The sequence below is a fragment of the Echinops telfairi genome, unplaced genomic scaffold, assembly GCF_000313985.2.
Source record: "Echinops telfairi isolate 266 unplaced genomic scaffold, ASM31398v2 ScPeMD7_7424;HRSCAF=8462, whole genome shotgun sequence".
Classification (NCBI taxonomy): Eukaryota; Metazoa; Chordata; class Mammalia; order Afrosoricida; family Tenrecidae; genus Echinops; species Echinops telfairi.
Window position 1 is genome coordinate 8,524,492 of NW_022111324.1, and position 13,987 is coordinate 8,538,478.

The following is a 13,987-nucleotide window of genomic DNA, read 5'->3' on the forward strand; positions in this document are numbered from 1 at the left end:
AGTTCAACAGTTATCGGCTGGATTCAGCACAGGAAGGAATCCACTCCATTGGGCTGTTCGAAGGACCAAATACAATACTGCCCGTGAAGGAAGTCTTTCACATAAATCATGTGACACCCATTATGAGAATACTAGGTTTCACCACGTTGCTGCTTCCAGCAACCAGCCACATTCAAATATTCATTTGAAAAAAATTCTTAAGGACTGACTTTATGCCAGGTGATATGCTGGGGCTAAAGAAATAAAACCTAATCGATGGCCCAGAAGCTTCCCTCATTCTAGAAGAACGTATAATAAAATGACATGACTTGGGCAATTGAAAGTTACCACTGAACTGTCTAGACAGACCAGCTACATACTGCGAGCTCGTTCTGTTGCTTCTCAAAGTTTTCCTTCAAAGAAGCACCATGACCCTTGACAATGGTGGGAGCTTTCAGTTCTGCTGTTGTACCAGCTCCCGGGAAATCGGCCCCTGACTCATGGCAATCGATCCCAAGCACAATGGAACCTATCCCTGCCCCATTCTATGCCAACCCCATGATAACCAAAATCCACTGCCATCAAGTGGATGCAGACTCATTGTGACCCTTTGGGCAGGGTCAAACTGCCCCTGTGGCTTTCTGAGAGTGTAACTCTTTATGGGACTGTTAGGGTCATAGTTCAACTTGTGTAACCACTACACCACCAGAGCCTCTTAATCCACTGCAGATTGGGCTGTTAAGATCTGTAAGGCTCTCACAGGCTATGTTTCCAAAAGTTGATCACCAGGTCTCTCTTCTTAGTCTATCTTAGTCCCTGAGCACTGCTAAACAGGCAAAGCAACATGCACGTCTCCACCGGCAGGTGGGTGATGGTTGTGCCCGCTGCCATGACCAGGAATCAAACCCAGATCTCTTGCATGGATAGGGAGCTTTTACCACAGATCCACCACTGCCCTGGGTTTTCATTCCAGCATGATGCAATCTGAAATAGTAGCCATCCAAAGAGAAGTTTATCATCATGGGACTTGCTTCAAAGTTGACCCTCCATGTCTTTCTGAGTATCCCTCTATTTTATCCCAATCCTTTGACGCTACTGGCCTTCAGTGGCATGTCTGGATGTCCGTGGGGGTGGGGCAATGGATGCCATTGCTGACCAAGGGTAGGCGTGCATTTTGCCAGTGCTCACTGGAGATCTGAAATCTCGGGCACTTTAAGAAAAAGCTATCTTTATTTTTCAATCATTAATCTTAGGGCTGTGTTCCAGGGTCTTTAAGTTCTTAGCATTTTGGGGGTGGGTTGCCCCAAAGACAACTGGAGAGGAAGTAGGCACAACCTAGGACCCAGAATTGCCAACAACTGGTAAATGGAAGTCATTAGGAATCGAGTTCGGTTTCGAGGCCCGAGGCAGCGACCTGAGGGTTGTCAGTTTTCAGAATCCAGACAAACAAGATGAAGCGCAAGCCCCCAGGGTCAGTTACACAGATCACAAAAATACATAAAACACGGGGGTTCTCTAGGAGGTAGATGTTTCTTCCTTTATTTCTTCCTTACTGTAGTCCAAGTTATTTTAATGAATGTGTTAGAAAAACCCTTGTACAGTTAGCCTTAACTCTACTTAATGCAGTCTCTATGGAATTTTTCAAACTTGCTACTTACAGGTTGGGTGTGGACGTTACCTAAAAGGGCCAGCTACTGCTGAGAGTATTCTCTGATTTACCTGATGGCGACTGATGGAAAGCTAAGCCCTGCTATCTCGTGAACAGATTCATCCTGAGCCTGGCCTAAGACTTAACAAACCTTATTGGTTTACTTGCTCATGGTCAACAGTTGTTTCCCTGTAGTTACCTTGAGAACCGAGTCAATGTAACACAACTATATTTGACACCCCAAAGTGCACATTCCAAAGTCAAAAGGTTGATACTTTCTCTGGATTCTGATTTCAAACAGGACGCCACAGAGACAGTTTGCTGTGCGCTGCTGCGGTCTCCTTGCTGGTGTATCTGTGCTAATAAACAGTTCCCTTTCCTCCTCTGACTTGGCAGGGGTAATTGGCTGCCCTGCTTCAGGGTAAACTACCTGCACTTCAGATGACAGTACCTCCATCCCTCCTCTACCTCTGGTGTTAGATAGCTTCCCTAAAGGCCAGGGAGCTTCAGGATCTTACAGGTCTTATTACCAAATGCGTTGGACCCCAAGGACACTCCCTGCTGCTCTCCTGATTGGCCAGGAGCCAGGCCTCCAGCTGGGAACTATGTGGCCAGTAGACAAAGTGGTCTCTCCATTCATCTTGACAGAGACCCTGGGCTTCGCAGCAGTGGGGGATGCAGCTGTCTCATCTTTCCCCCCTCAACCCAGGAGGAATGTGTTTGTGCACATCCTGACACGATGTCCAAGAGGGTACATTTCTTGTCCCTCTGTGTGATTAGCCCTAGTGGCAGGACTGCCTCTTGCAGGATCCTCCACCCCTAACTGGGTTACCTGGCTGGTGGAAGGGCTGGTGAGTCGGTGAGGAGACACCTCTACTGTAGCTGGCAGGCTAAAGGGGCTCTGCCCAGAGGTGAGCCAGCTCTGGGTGATGATAGTCATGGTGTGCTGAGGTTTACATGCTGGGCATAGACTCTGAGAACACTTAATCCTCCTGGTGTAACTAGGCTGGAGTCATTCAATAAATGTTACTGTCTACTATGTGCCTTGCATTATTTAAGGGGCTTGGGATACATCGACGGTGAGATCTCTGCTTGTACAGAGCTTACATCTCGGGCCCAGGTGACATGATGGGTAGAGATTAGAGAAAGATTTGTGAGTGCACTGGGGTGAAAATGGGTACTCAGGAAAAGTAAAATGAGCAGATTTATTGAGCAGATGGGGAATTTGCCCAAATTCACAGAGTACAAGTGGCCTCCAGGTCAGACAAAGAGGAAGAAACCAGTTTTTCCCAGTTGGAACAGGAGCTAAACATGACAAAACCATGGTTGTCTGAAAGACAATTCAGCAGTAAATGTTGGGATATTTAAAAGTGGGGACTCACAGGGACAGTTGGAGAAAGTAAGTGGGGTTAAACAAGGTTAAGGGTACCTGCTGTTCAGTGTCTTCCAGAACGGTCAAAAGACAATGGTAGGGGAGAATTTTCTGGAAACCTGCTGTCAAAATTGCTTCTCCAATCACGTTTGTTTCTGAACCCCCACTGTAAATAACGCTGTGCCTCCAGGCCCTACAGATATAGGCTCCTGATCCTGTGTCTGTTTGCGCATCGAGGAAAGATTCTCTGAAGAAAAGACACTGGAAACAGACAGTGATGTCCTGCGCCTGCCAGATCTCAGGGGAAAAGACTGGCCCCTCCAGAGGACAGGGTTAGGTCAGCAGCAAAGGATAGGGGAACTGCTGTGAGAAAAGGCTGCTTGCAAATTCAACATGGATTCCAGACTCACGTCGAGATTTTTAAATGGAGTGGAGGCTTCGATTTCAGTCTGCTCTATTTACACACACCAAGTGTCTCTGATTTTCAGACTCTCACACATCGTTGGGGAATTCTATTTTCTGGTCCAACTTCTCTTCTTCTGGGCTTCTTCCAGAACCATCAAGCCGATCACTCATTCAATAGTTACGAAGCATTTGCTATGTTCCAAGCACAAAGAGCAGGTTAGGGAGAGAGAGCACTGTTCACAGGTCAGACACAGAGCATTACACACTATAACAGAGGCAAATATGAAGGGCAGTTAAGCAGACCACCCACGTCTAGTCATCTAGCTGCCCTTAGATGGCCTGTCATCTGCAGCCCAATGGGATGACTTCTCTTTTGCTCCCTCTCTTGCTCCTGTACACCCTCCTCTTGGCCCCCAGGGCACCCAGTCCTAGTCTTCTCCTTTGGGGCCCAAGGTGTAGTAAATGGATCAACTGAGTACTGCTATGGTGATTACTCTTTCAGATCATTTATTTACATTTTAAATGGCTTTGAAGGTCTTTCAACACATGGAGGCAGCTTTCACCCTGTGACTTCCTGCTCCCTTAGCACACGGATGAAGGAGACTGAGGGAAGCCAGGCTTCTCAAGCCACAGCAGGCACTTCCTACCCACTTGTTGGAGTCAGTTCCGATCAGGATCTTCATGCAGCCTGAGCATCTGGAGTGTCCTGTGCAAAAGCATCTTTGGGATCAAGATAGTCTGACCTGGGCTTTTGGGATCTATGATCAAAAGGCTCTAGAAGGGTTCTGTGACGACAGCACAGTCTATTTCCAGCGTGTCTTTCCTCTGTGGGTTGGAGAGCTCCGGACTTTCTCTGTAAACTTCAGTGTGGAGGTGCTTGAGTGCGTTCTCCCCCTCACTCCTGTAGATAAGTTCTATAGCATTCATCACATTCTTTAAAACTTCAGAGAGAAAAAAAGATGATCATGATTCTAAGTGATAGACTTGGCGCTCTTTAGAGAAGCCAATGTTAGTGGGTAGTACAAACAGTTTGAGATTGACACCTAACCGCCGGGTTGGCAGTTCAGGACACCCAATGGCTCGATGGAAGAACTCAACTCACTGTCAGTTGTGACTCAGAGTGGCCCTACAGGACAGGGAGAACTGCCCCTGTGGTGTTCCCAGACTGGAACTCTTTATGGAAGTAGGAAGCCTCATCTTTACCATGGAGCAGATGGTGATTTTGAACTGTGGACCTTTGGTTTAGCAGCCCAACATGTAACCCACTCTGCCACAGAAGAAAGTCCTGGGGATATAGCTCTGTAAAAATCACATTTAAAAACCAAACCCTTTGTATCTTGAGGCACACAGGGTCGTCATAAGTCTGGACAGCGGTGATGTTTTTCTTTGAGATGCAGCGTAACCCTACTAAAGATGCCACAGTGGCGGAGGGAGGCAGAGGCAATAGGGCCAAGACTTGAACTCACGGTCCTGTAGTGCCTACACCATGCTTTGTCCCCTTACTCTCTCACGACAGCGTTTTAAGTCTTTTCTGGTCCAGGCGCAATTGTAGATACATTATACACTCGAGCTATACTTGCCTTGCTGCTGTGACTAAGTATGAACTGCTTTCTGGACTCAGTTTCAGAGAGCTTAAGGAGGCCCCTGCTTCAGCTCACAGAGGCTGACATCGACTGGCTTACAACTCTGAGTTTACTATTGGTCATTTTTTTAAAAAAAGTAAAACCCCAAACAAAAACACTACATGTTTGAAGTTGCTTATGCCTGGAGACATCCTGCCCCGCGTTGGCATCTGGGGAGGAGCACTGGTTGCAGAGAACAAGCATAACCCTTAGGCTGTTCTTTCAGACATCGCATTGGAGAGACATAAATCAGCTGAGTGAGCCAACCACGAAATGTCCACACTTTTGGAAAACATGGTTCCCCGACTGAAAAGCCTGGCTTGTTTGCAGATGGAAGCACTTGAAAGGAGTTGTGCAGTCAACAATACCCAGGGTCTGTTACCAAGGTAAATAAATCTACGCACATTCTTGTTGTCAATGAAGAACGCTGGGTCAGGGAATGGTAGGTCATCTGCCCTAGGAGAGGAACAAGAATGACCAGCCTAGAGTGATAAATTGATATAGGAAACAGTGTCCTTTTTCTATCTATAATTATATGTAATCATTGAGATGTGAATCAATGAAAGAGTTAGTATCTCCCAAAGAAGTCTTGCTTATACTATGATGAGACCTTAGAATGGTAAAGAGTAGGGAGCACTGGAACAGGAGTCCACAGGCCTCAGCTGTAGACTTGGCACACCTATGAAATAGCTGGATGACTTTAGGCCAAGTCTCTCCTTGCTCTACTGTTTCTTCTTCTATCAAAAGATGGGTGTGGGAACGTTGGCTAACAGAATCCCTAAGGTTCTTCCCAAGTGGACATTCTTCCAGCCTTTCCTTTCATTCATCCACCCATCTGGTTTTCAGATCATTCTCCCTTTTCTATATGCTACCTCTATATGCTACCTCTAGTGTTCCCGGCTTGCTTGTGGCAGCTCAGAGCTATCTGAAGGTGAGGAAACTCTCATGCTCTCCTCCTGTCCCAAGAGCCCACATGGGGCTTGGAGTGGTTCCCAGACTCACCAGCAGGAATACGGGCATCTCTTGCTGTAACGACAACAATAAAATTGCCACTCCCGATCCAGCACTGACTCGAAGTATCGGCTCTGGAACCCGGCCACCAGTCCATTGTTGGAACACGTTTGGTACCTAAAGAGAACAGTCCAAGTAACATAAGGACATCGATACACCCACAGACCCCTTCCCACGACGCAAATTCCCATAATTACTAAAGCATGCCACTCTCTCACTGGTCCTAAAATACTTCACTGTATTTTAATGTAAAAATAGACTTCCTTTTATTTGTAAAAATGACATACTCACCATTAAAATTTTTAAAATTCACAGTCTATCACACAAAAGAAGCCTGGAGAATACTGTTTTTGATCTTTCTCTATGAATATATAGATGGAAGAATGCATAAATGGATGGAAATAGAGACAGAGGACTTTCAATATAAATGCACGATTGTATTATTCATTTCACATAAAGATAAAAGATAATAGACTGCCATTTCTTTGAACTTTAAAATAAAAAAGAAACTAATGAGAAATACAATGAATTGTTCAATTTCAAATAAATGTTTCTTCTGCTCAAGAGCAGAGCCCTAGAAATTCAGCATAAGGATGAGCACTTGAAATTTAATATAAGTCTGTCCCCTGCATGGGGCCATTCTGAGTTGGAGGGCACCTAACAACAGCCACCACCCCAGATCGAGCCCAGGAAGCTCACATGGGTGCAATGATTTTTCCAGATAACAGGTAACCTGGGGGAAGGTGGGAACACAACCTTAGCCTTAGGCTTCTTATCCAGGAAGCTTTCCATTGCCTGCTCACTCTGCTATAAGATCTGCTCAATTAGGAAGTGTTTTGTTCAGAATCCCATTCCCAGTGCCCACCTTGGGTCCTGGAAAATGGATGCACTTCTTCCAGGGTTCTCATGGGCCAACTGAAATCCCCAAGGTCCCTCTACCTGTTTCTGTTGCTCAGTCCTTGTTCTCCAAAAAAAAAAAAAAAGATTCTCTTTGGGGTCATATGCATTTCCCTTAACATTCATGTTGTTGCTGATCTAGGTAGCTGGCCTCCTTATTTTCACAGACCTTTTTAGCGAGCCTAGACTCTCCTTGATCTTACAGTATTGACTTAGAACAGGGTAATCTTGTCTTCCTTAGTTCGGTCCCCAGTATTACTTTCTCTCATTCTGCCCCTGACTGCTGTTGTCATTGTTGCTGTTTTCAGGTGCTGTTGGGTCAATTTTTGACTCACAGTGACCCTACAGAATTTCTGGATGGGGTTGAACTACCAGCCTTCCCATTAGCAGGAGAATACTTAACTGGCTTTGTTTTGTTTTGTTTTGCCACCCAGGTTCCTTTTCCTAAACCTTACCCGCAGTCTCTTAAGACTTGCCACTCTTTGTGTGATCATCAGGATGCTGTTCTCCACAAGCCAGTTTTTACCTGGCCCAGATGAGACTTTCCACAAGTTTTCAATGTTTTCTACCCAGCTCTGCCGTCAATTATATTCCTCTTTATGAGCAAGTATGATAGACTGTTGTCCATGTGGTACAACAGAGGGATTTGGGAATGACAGTACAGTTTTTGAATATGAGGTTCCAGGAAATAGGATGAATAAAGTAAGAATAAATACCCCATGATAACCTGTAATAGAAACTGTGTTAGTCCAGGTAGACTAGAGAAACAAATTCATAGACACTCATATGTGTATAGGAAAGAGCTTTATATACAAGAGCAATTGAATATTGAGACAGTTTCCCAACCTAGCCCAGATCAATCCTTAAGTCCGATATTAGCCCATATGTCCAATACCAATCTATAAAGTCCTCTTCAGACTCATGAAACACATGCAATGATGTCAAATGTAGGAAGATCACAGGCCAGTTGGTAGGAAGTCCTGTGGATCCAGTGGCGTTGTAAGCATCTCAATGCTGACGGGGGTCTCCATGTGGCTCCTCCAGCTCCCAGGGCGCTGGCTGCATCAGGGTAGCTTCATGTGGCTTCTGGTCAGCAATGTCTTGCAGGGAGTGAGTGTGTGTCCTACCTCCAACAAGCGATTTATCTCCTTAGCACTTCCAAATGAGGTCATCGATCTGTGATTGGATTGACAGGCTAAATTCCACCCCTTCACTCTTAAGCCTCAAATTGACAACAGATTATGTAATTACCACAAAAACCTTGCTGACACACAAACTGGAAGTAACACCATCAGCAACTGGCTTTTACTTTGCTCCTTTTAATTGCTGGAAATGAACTTGTGGGTCTGGCAAAACTAGATATGATATATAGTGCATGTCTCTGGTAGGAAAGCATCTCTTCTTTAATTTATATAATTATTCACCTATATATGCATGCAGCTATGCATTGATTTACTCCTTTATCCATCCAACAAAGTTTTATGTTGTGACCATTCTGTATCAATCACTGTTGAGAGATAGGCTTGGTTTGGGGTCAGATAGGCAAATTAGCATGCATTCCATGCTCAGAAACTCTTACAGACAATAAAGAGCTCAGGTGATAGGGGATCAATAATCCAGATAAAAGTGTCAATTGAGACCACTAGTACTTTGATTCTCTAGCCTTCCTTGCTTGACCATTGTGTCTATCCCATGAGGAACTTGCCATGTTGGCACAGTCCAGGCAGCCACATGCTTGAACAGGACTATGACATTGATGGTAGAGCATCGAGGGAGTTGTGTGTGATTGTCTAAGATGGTCCATTATACCCTCTATCCTAATAATGCAGTTGGTCTAAGAGTCTTAAACAAAACCCATATGTGTCCCTAGAGAGAATGTGCAGCAGACAGAGGGTCTCTGTAAACTTCCCTCTTAGCTCTGTGCAGGTGCTGCCTTCCCCGACAAGGGAGCCCTCACAGGATGAGCTAAACGGAGGCTCTGTTTCCCTGGAGCTGTGGCTCCATTGCTTGGTTTTGTGCTGTGCACTCAGACCACCACAGCTGACCGAGTTTCCATCATGGTAAATTCTCGGGAGTAAAAATAAATGTAGTAAGATAAGCTGACCTGCTTCACAGGGTACACGTTCTGAAGGCCATCCAAGTTCCATGAATTCCGCACCGGCTGTCAGCCAGGCAGCCGCCTCCCGACTCGGTGTGGGAAGTGTGTGTCACTTTCCCACACGCCACCTCAGATAACACTGTCCTAGGAAGATTATGTGGACTTCTATAGGCCCTGAGACATGATCAGCAGTAGCTAACCAAGCATAACCTCCTTCTCCCAGCTTTGTTCAGGCAGCCTTCACATTTTCAACATATTTTTTCATTTAAAATTGGTGTTTTGTTGCTGTATTGAGAAAATAGTCAGAAAAACAGAAACGAATTCAACAGTTTCTGCATGTACAATTCAGGGACGGTGGTGACAGTCTTTGGGTTGTGTAACCATTCTCATCCTTTTTCCAGTTGTTCCCCCGCTGTGAACATCCCCTCCCTGCCCTTGAGTTTTTTGAGTTGCTATTGCCAAGTTGATCACACACAGATACAAGGATACTTCAAAAAGTTCATGGGGAAACAGAATGAAAGATAAAGGAAGTTTTCCATGAACTGTCCTGAAGCGCCTTCCTAAGTTTTCATGAGGGCATAATGTGCAGGGCAGACACTCTTTACTAGTTATGCTAAACTTGTGGTTGGTTTTAAGAAGATTTCAGGGAATATTTGGGGGTTAAGGTTTAAAGACACTCTCAGGGCAATAGTGTCAAGGTGCATTCAACCTCTATGGCGGCAAAAGAACTGAGTGTGCATGAGAGCGTTATATTCTGTCCCACACTTTTCCCTTTCTGATGAGCCGTCAAAATGGCCATAGATTCCTTGATCAAGATGTTCGGTACCTGGGTGCAGATTGTTAGAGAGCGTCTGCTTGGGGAATTTGGTAGAATCAAACGCCTGGATGTGCCCCACCAATAAAACCATTCCTTCTGGAACTGGATCTCTGGAAGGCATGGTTTTATGCTCACGCGTAAAGCAGCACTGCAGAGTGGCGAAGAGCAGGGGCTGCGGTTGAACTGAATTCTTTGCCACTCCTAGCTGAGTCCACTTGGTCCTTTCTTGATCTCTGGTGAGCTCAGTCTTTTCATCTGTAAAATGAGCATGCTAATGCTGCTGTTTGTGTTGGGTGACACTGAGTCAGTTGTGACCCACAGTTACACTCTGTACAACAGAAGGAAACACTGCCCAGTCCTGGGCCACCCTCGTAATTTGTTCTATGTTTGAGCCCATTGTTGCAGCCACTGTGCCGGTCCATCTTGTTGCAGACTTTCCTCTTTGTCCGTGACCTTCTGCTTTACCAAGCATGCTGTCCTTCTCCAGGGACTGGACTCTCCTAATAACATGGCCAAGTATGTGGATGAAGTCTCCCCATCCTTGTTTTTAAGGATGATCCCATCCATACTGCTACCAAGGCAGATCTATTTGCCTACAAATAGCATATAGTTAAAGTTCTGTGGGAGATATGTGCAGATAGAATATCCAAAGACTATTTTATCATCCTTCATAAGTAATCGACTCCTGCTAGCCTACTTGCGCTTACTCCACGTGGTGATTGGGGGAACCTCAAAAAGGCTTCTCCTGTCTTTCATTCCATAGTCCCTGAGGCCCTGGTGCACTCATGGGATTATCTGAGCTGCTGCTTCCATCAAGCAGCTCCCTGAGGTTCCCTGTCTTAGCTGCTGATACCTGTGTGTCTTGTAGCAGAGTTACTTGTGTACGTCATATTGCCCCAATCGATGGTAAAGTCCTTGAGGGAAAGGATCATTTAATCTTCATCTTTGTATTCTCCAGTGTCTAGTGTTCCTAAAACATTCAATGAATGCATGAATGAATGAATGATCAGGTCATCTAATGACAGAGGCAGAATTGACTTTTAAGAGCCCGCCACTCAAACCTATGAGAGGTCTGAAGCTCTCCCCAAGTAGTAGACCATGAAGCATGAGTGAGCAGTTCATTTCCCACTCGCACCATCTCCCTCCGCTCCAGGGCCTTCTCCTAAACACAGAGAGCAGATGAGGCCTTCTCCAGAAGGAGCGTGGTAATAAAAATAAATTTGGACATGACTCTACCCCATTCCTCTCACTTTTGACTACCTTTTCTTTTTTCTTTCTTTTTTACTTAAAAAAAAACGTACCTTATCTAACAAAACTCACTGGAACTCTAAGCACCAACTGTAGGATTATGAACATGGGAGACTTTAGGTGCCAGGCAGGTGAGAAGTGTAAGGGCAGTCAGTCTATGACTGAGGGGATGAAGGAACTGGGGAGGCTTGCCCTGGTAAACCCATTTGTATTTATTTATTTTTTATTTTAGCCCATTTGTATGTAATTGAAATGAAATGAAATGAATGGGCGGTGATCAGATGATCTTCATAAAGCTCCGCTTCACTTCTTCATAGCATCGCAGTCATTGCTCCTGCAGAACTGAGTACTGACCAGAACTGCAGCTTTCCTGATGGACGGTGACATGACCCTCATTGAGTCCATGAACTCTAAAGAAACCTTCTTCGGAACCACGAGGGCACCGAAACCTGCTTCAGAGACTCTCTCCTCTCTATTTGAGAAGACGTACCATCTTTCTCAACATCCCTTTGGAAGCTGGAGGATCAGTTTCAGTTTAACAATCAACAACGTCATGCTGTTCCTGATAAATGCTGTCCAACCAGTCCTCGACTCAAAGGACCCTGTGCACAATGGAATGAACACTGACTTCACTTGACCCATCCTATGATCATTCGCAGATTGGCTTGTTGGGATCCATAGGGTTTTCATTGACTGACTTGCAGAAAGAGATCATCAGACATTTCTTTCTAGTCTGTCTTGCTCTGGAAACTGATGAAATCCATCAACATCATATCAGCACCCCAACCTCCAGGAGCAGACAGGTGGTGGTTGCATGTGAAGTCCATTGACCAGGAATCAAAGGTTTGCCTTCCATATGGAAAGAGAGTTCTACCAGTGTGTTTCGCCTAACATTAAGGCATTTCTACAAGGAAACTCACAAGGCAGTTAGTCCTCCTCTGACAACAATATCCACGAATTTGTTCTGAGAAAGCACTCTTTCTGAAAAGGATTTATCTTGGGGCAATTATCTTGAATGCAAAGACAGAAAACCTTCTCTGGTCTTTGTAACAGTAAAACATGGAAGCCACGAGATGCAGGGAAAAGAACCCTCCTTAAATCAGGGAGCACGTTTGTCCTTCAGCTTCAGATCAGTGCGTTCTCCTGGCTCTACATTCTCTCGATCAGGTCCTGGGGTGCTGGAGAAGCAGAGTGACAGAGGCCAGAAATAGAAAGTGCACAAGCATTAGGCTTCTCTGTGGAGGTTTAGTCTCTCCTTCCAGTCCCTACTGGTTACAATGCAAACACATAGGAATATCCCAACAAGTTGGGTATGAAGTGGGATTGGGTGTTGAACAAATCAGAGAAAAATATTACTATCAAGAACTGTCAAAGTCTTGCAAAATGGATGGGGCCAGCTGGGCCATTCTCTTCCCTCGCAGCTCCACCTATTACAGCTGTATTCCCAGGGTTCCTGCCAGGGTCTACCAAGAGAGGCTCTGAGCAGGTTGGGCAAGGCCACTGGTTACCTCTGTGGGTTGGCAAAACCATGTCATATAAGTCTCCTTACCTCTGTGAAATGTCCTACTTCCCAATTAGCTGAGGGCTTCATTTCCACCCAAAGAGATTCGTTCATTTAGATGAAAACATTATTGACTCCCTTGAGCTACTATCCATATCTGCAAGTTAGCAGACACGATTCTTTACCCTATAGAATGTTGTGAGGAGTAAAGAGACAGCGTGGCTTCCAAGTGGCCAGCATGTGTCCCAGCACACATGGCATTAGTAGACGGCAGGAGAGGCAGAAGTTATTATTATTACTATTATCCTGCGGATTTGCATTTTAACAAAAGGAGAAGCCACATCCTAGTCTCCCGGAAGCAATCTCTCTAAATGTCTGAGGTGCCCTGGGAATTGTCAGGGTGCCGTTTTGGTGGAACATTGAGACGAGTCATCGAAATTAGGCATCAGAGAATCAAACCCAATTTCAAGCCTGACCTCCTCCAAGAAGACTTCCTTCCTTGCAAGTTCCAACTCCCACTTCCTTTACTTCTTTATGACACGCCGATGTCACTCTCACTCATTTCATCTGAACTATGCTACCCTTGAATGTTCAAAGGCAAACACCATTGCGCCACTCATGGCTGCCCTCTCGTTACAGGGCTGGGAATATGAGGAGTTTCTGTCAATCATGCTGAGTTGTACTCCGTCCGCTCTCCTCCTGCCCTCGTCTGGGTAAGAGTTCAGCTATCTTCTCTATGCCCAATTTTCAGCCTACTAATCTCTCCACCATCTTTTAAGATGGTGAAGCATAAGTGGCCTGCTTAATGGCTTCAATGGATACAAAAAGATGTAGCATGATTGAGTAAATACCTCCCTCAAATACAAATATCTGCCTCATTTTGGGAAAATGAAGCAGTAGAGTCTACCTTATACCCCTCAAAAGATCCAGTTCTCTTGAGAGCTGTATATACTTATATCCTGAGAGCAATTGTGGCTTGAGAGCAATTCCAAGCCATGTAGCTATAGAAAGCTTAATCACAGGAGTTCATGAGCAGCAGTGCTTACAATATTGGTCAACTAAGAAATCAAATGCTGCCTCCGTGTCTATCTTAAAATGTGACAAATATTCAAGAGCCTCCTAATGCACATGTAATATTGATAGATCAAATGGCAAATGGCACCATTTCCCCAAAAGTAAGACATCCCCTGAAAATAAGACCTATTTACAGTTTTGCCTCTTGCTGAAATATAAGACACCTCCGAAAATAAAACCTCCATGAAAATAAGGACCCCCCAAAGCTACTGTAACGCTGGACTCTGGACTATAGTGGCAGGTGCTGCCACACAGCTCACTGTTGGCGGCAGCGCAGCCAGAGCAGACAGGAAGTGCGAGGTCTCTTTTAATAAA

General features: G+C 45.1%; 1 protein-coding gene across 1 annotated transcript in view; it reads right to left on the reverse strand.

Moving 5' to 3' along the window:
• The window catches only part of DPT (dermatopontin), a 35,914-nt gene that overhangs the window by 14,374 nt on the left and 7,553 nt on the right, over positions 1-13,987 (reverse strand). The window contains exon 2 of the mRNA XM_004706747.3: positions 6,029-6,154. Within this exon, the coding sequence (XP_004706804.1) occupies positions 6,029-6,154 (126 nt within the window). The remainder of the gene's footprint in view (positions 1-6,028; positions 6,155-13,987) is intronic.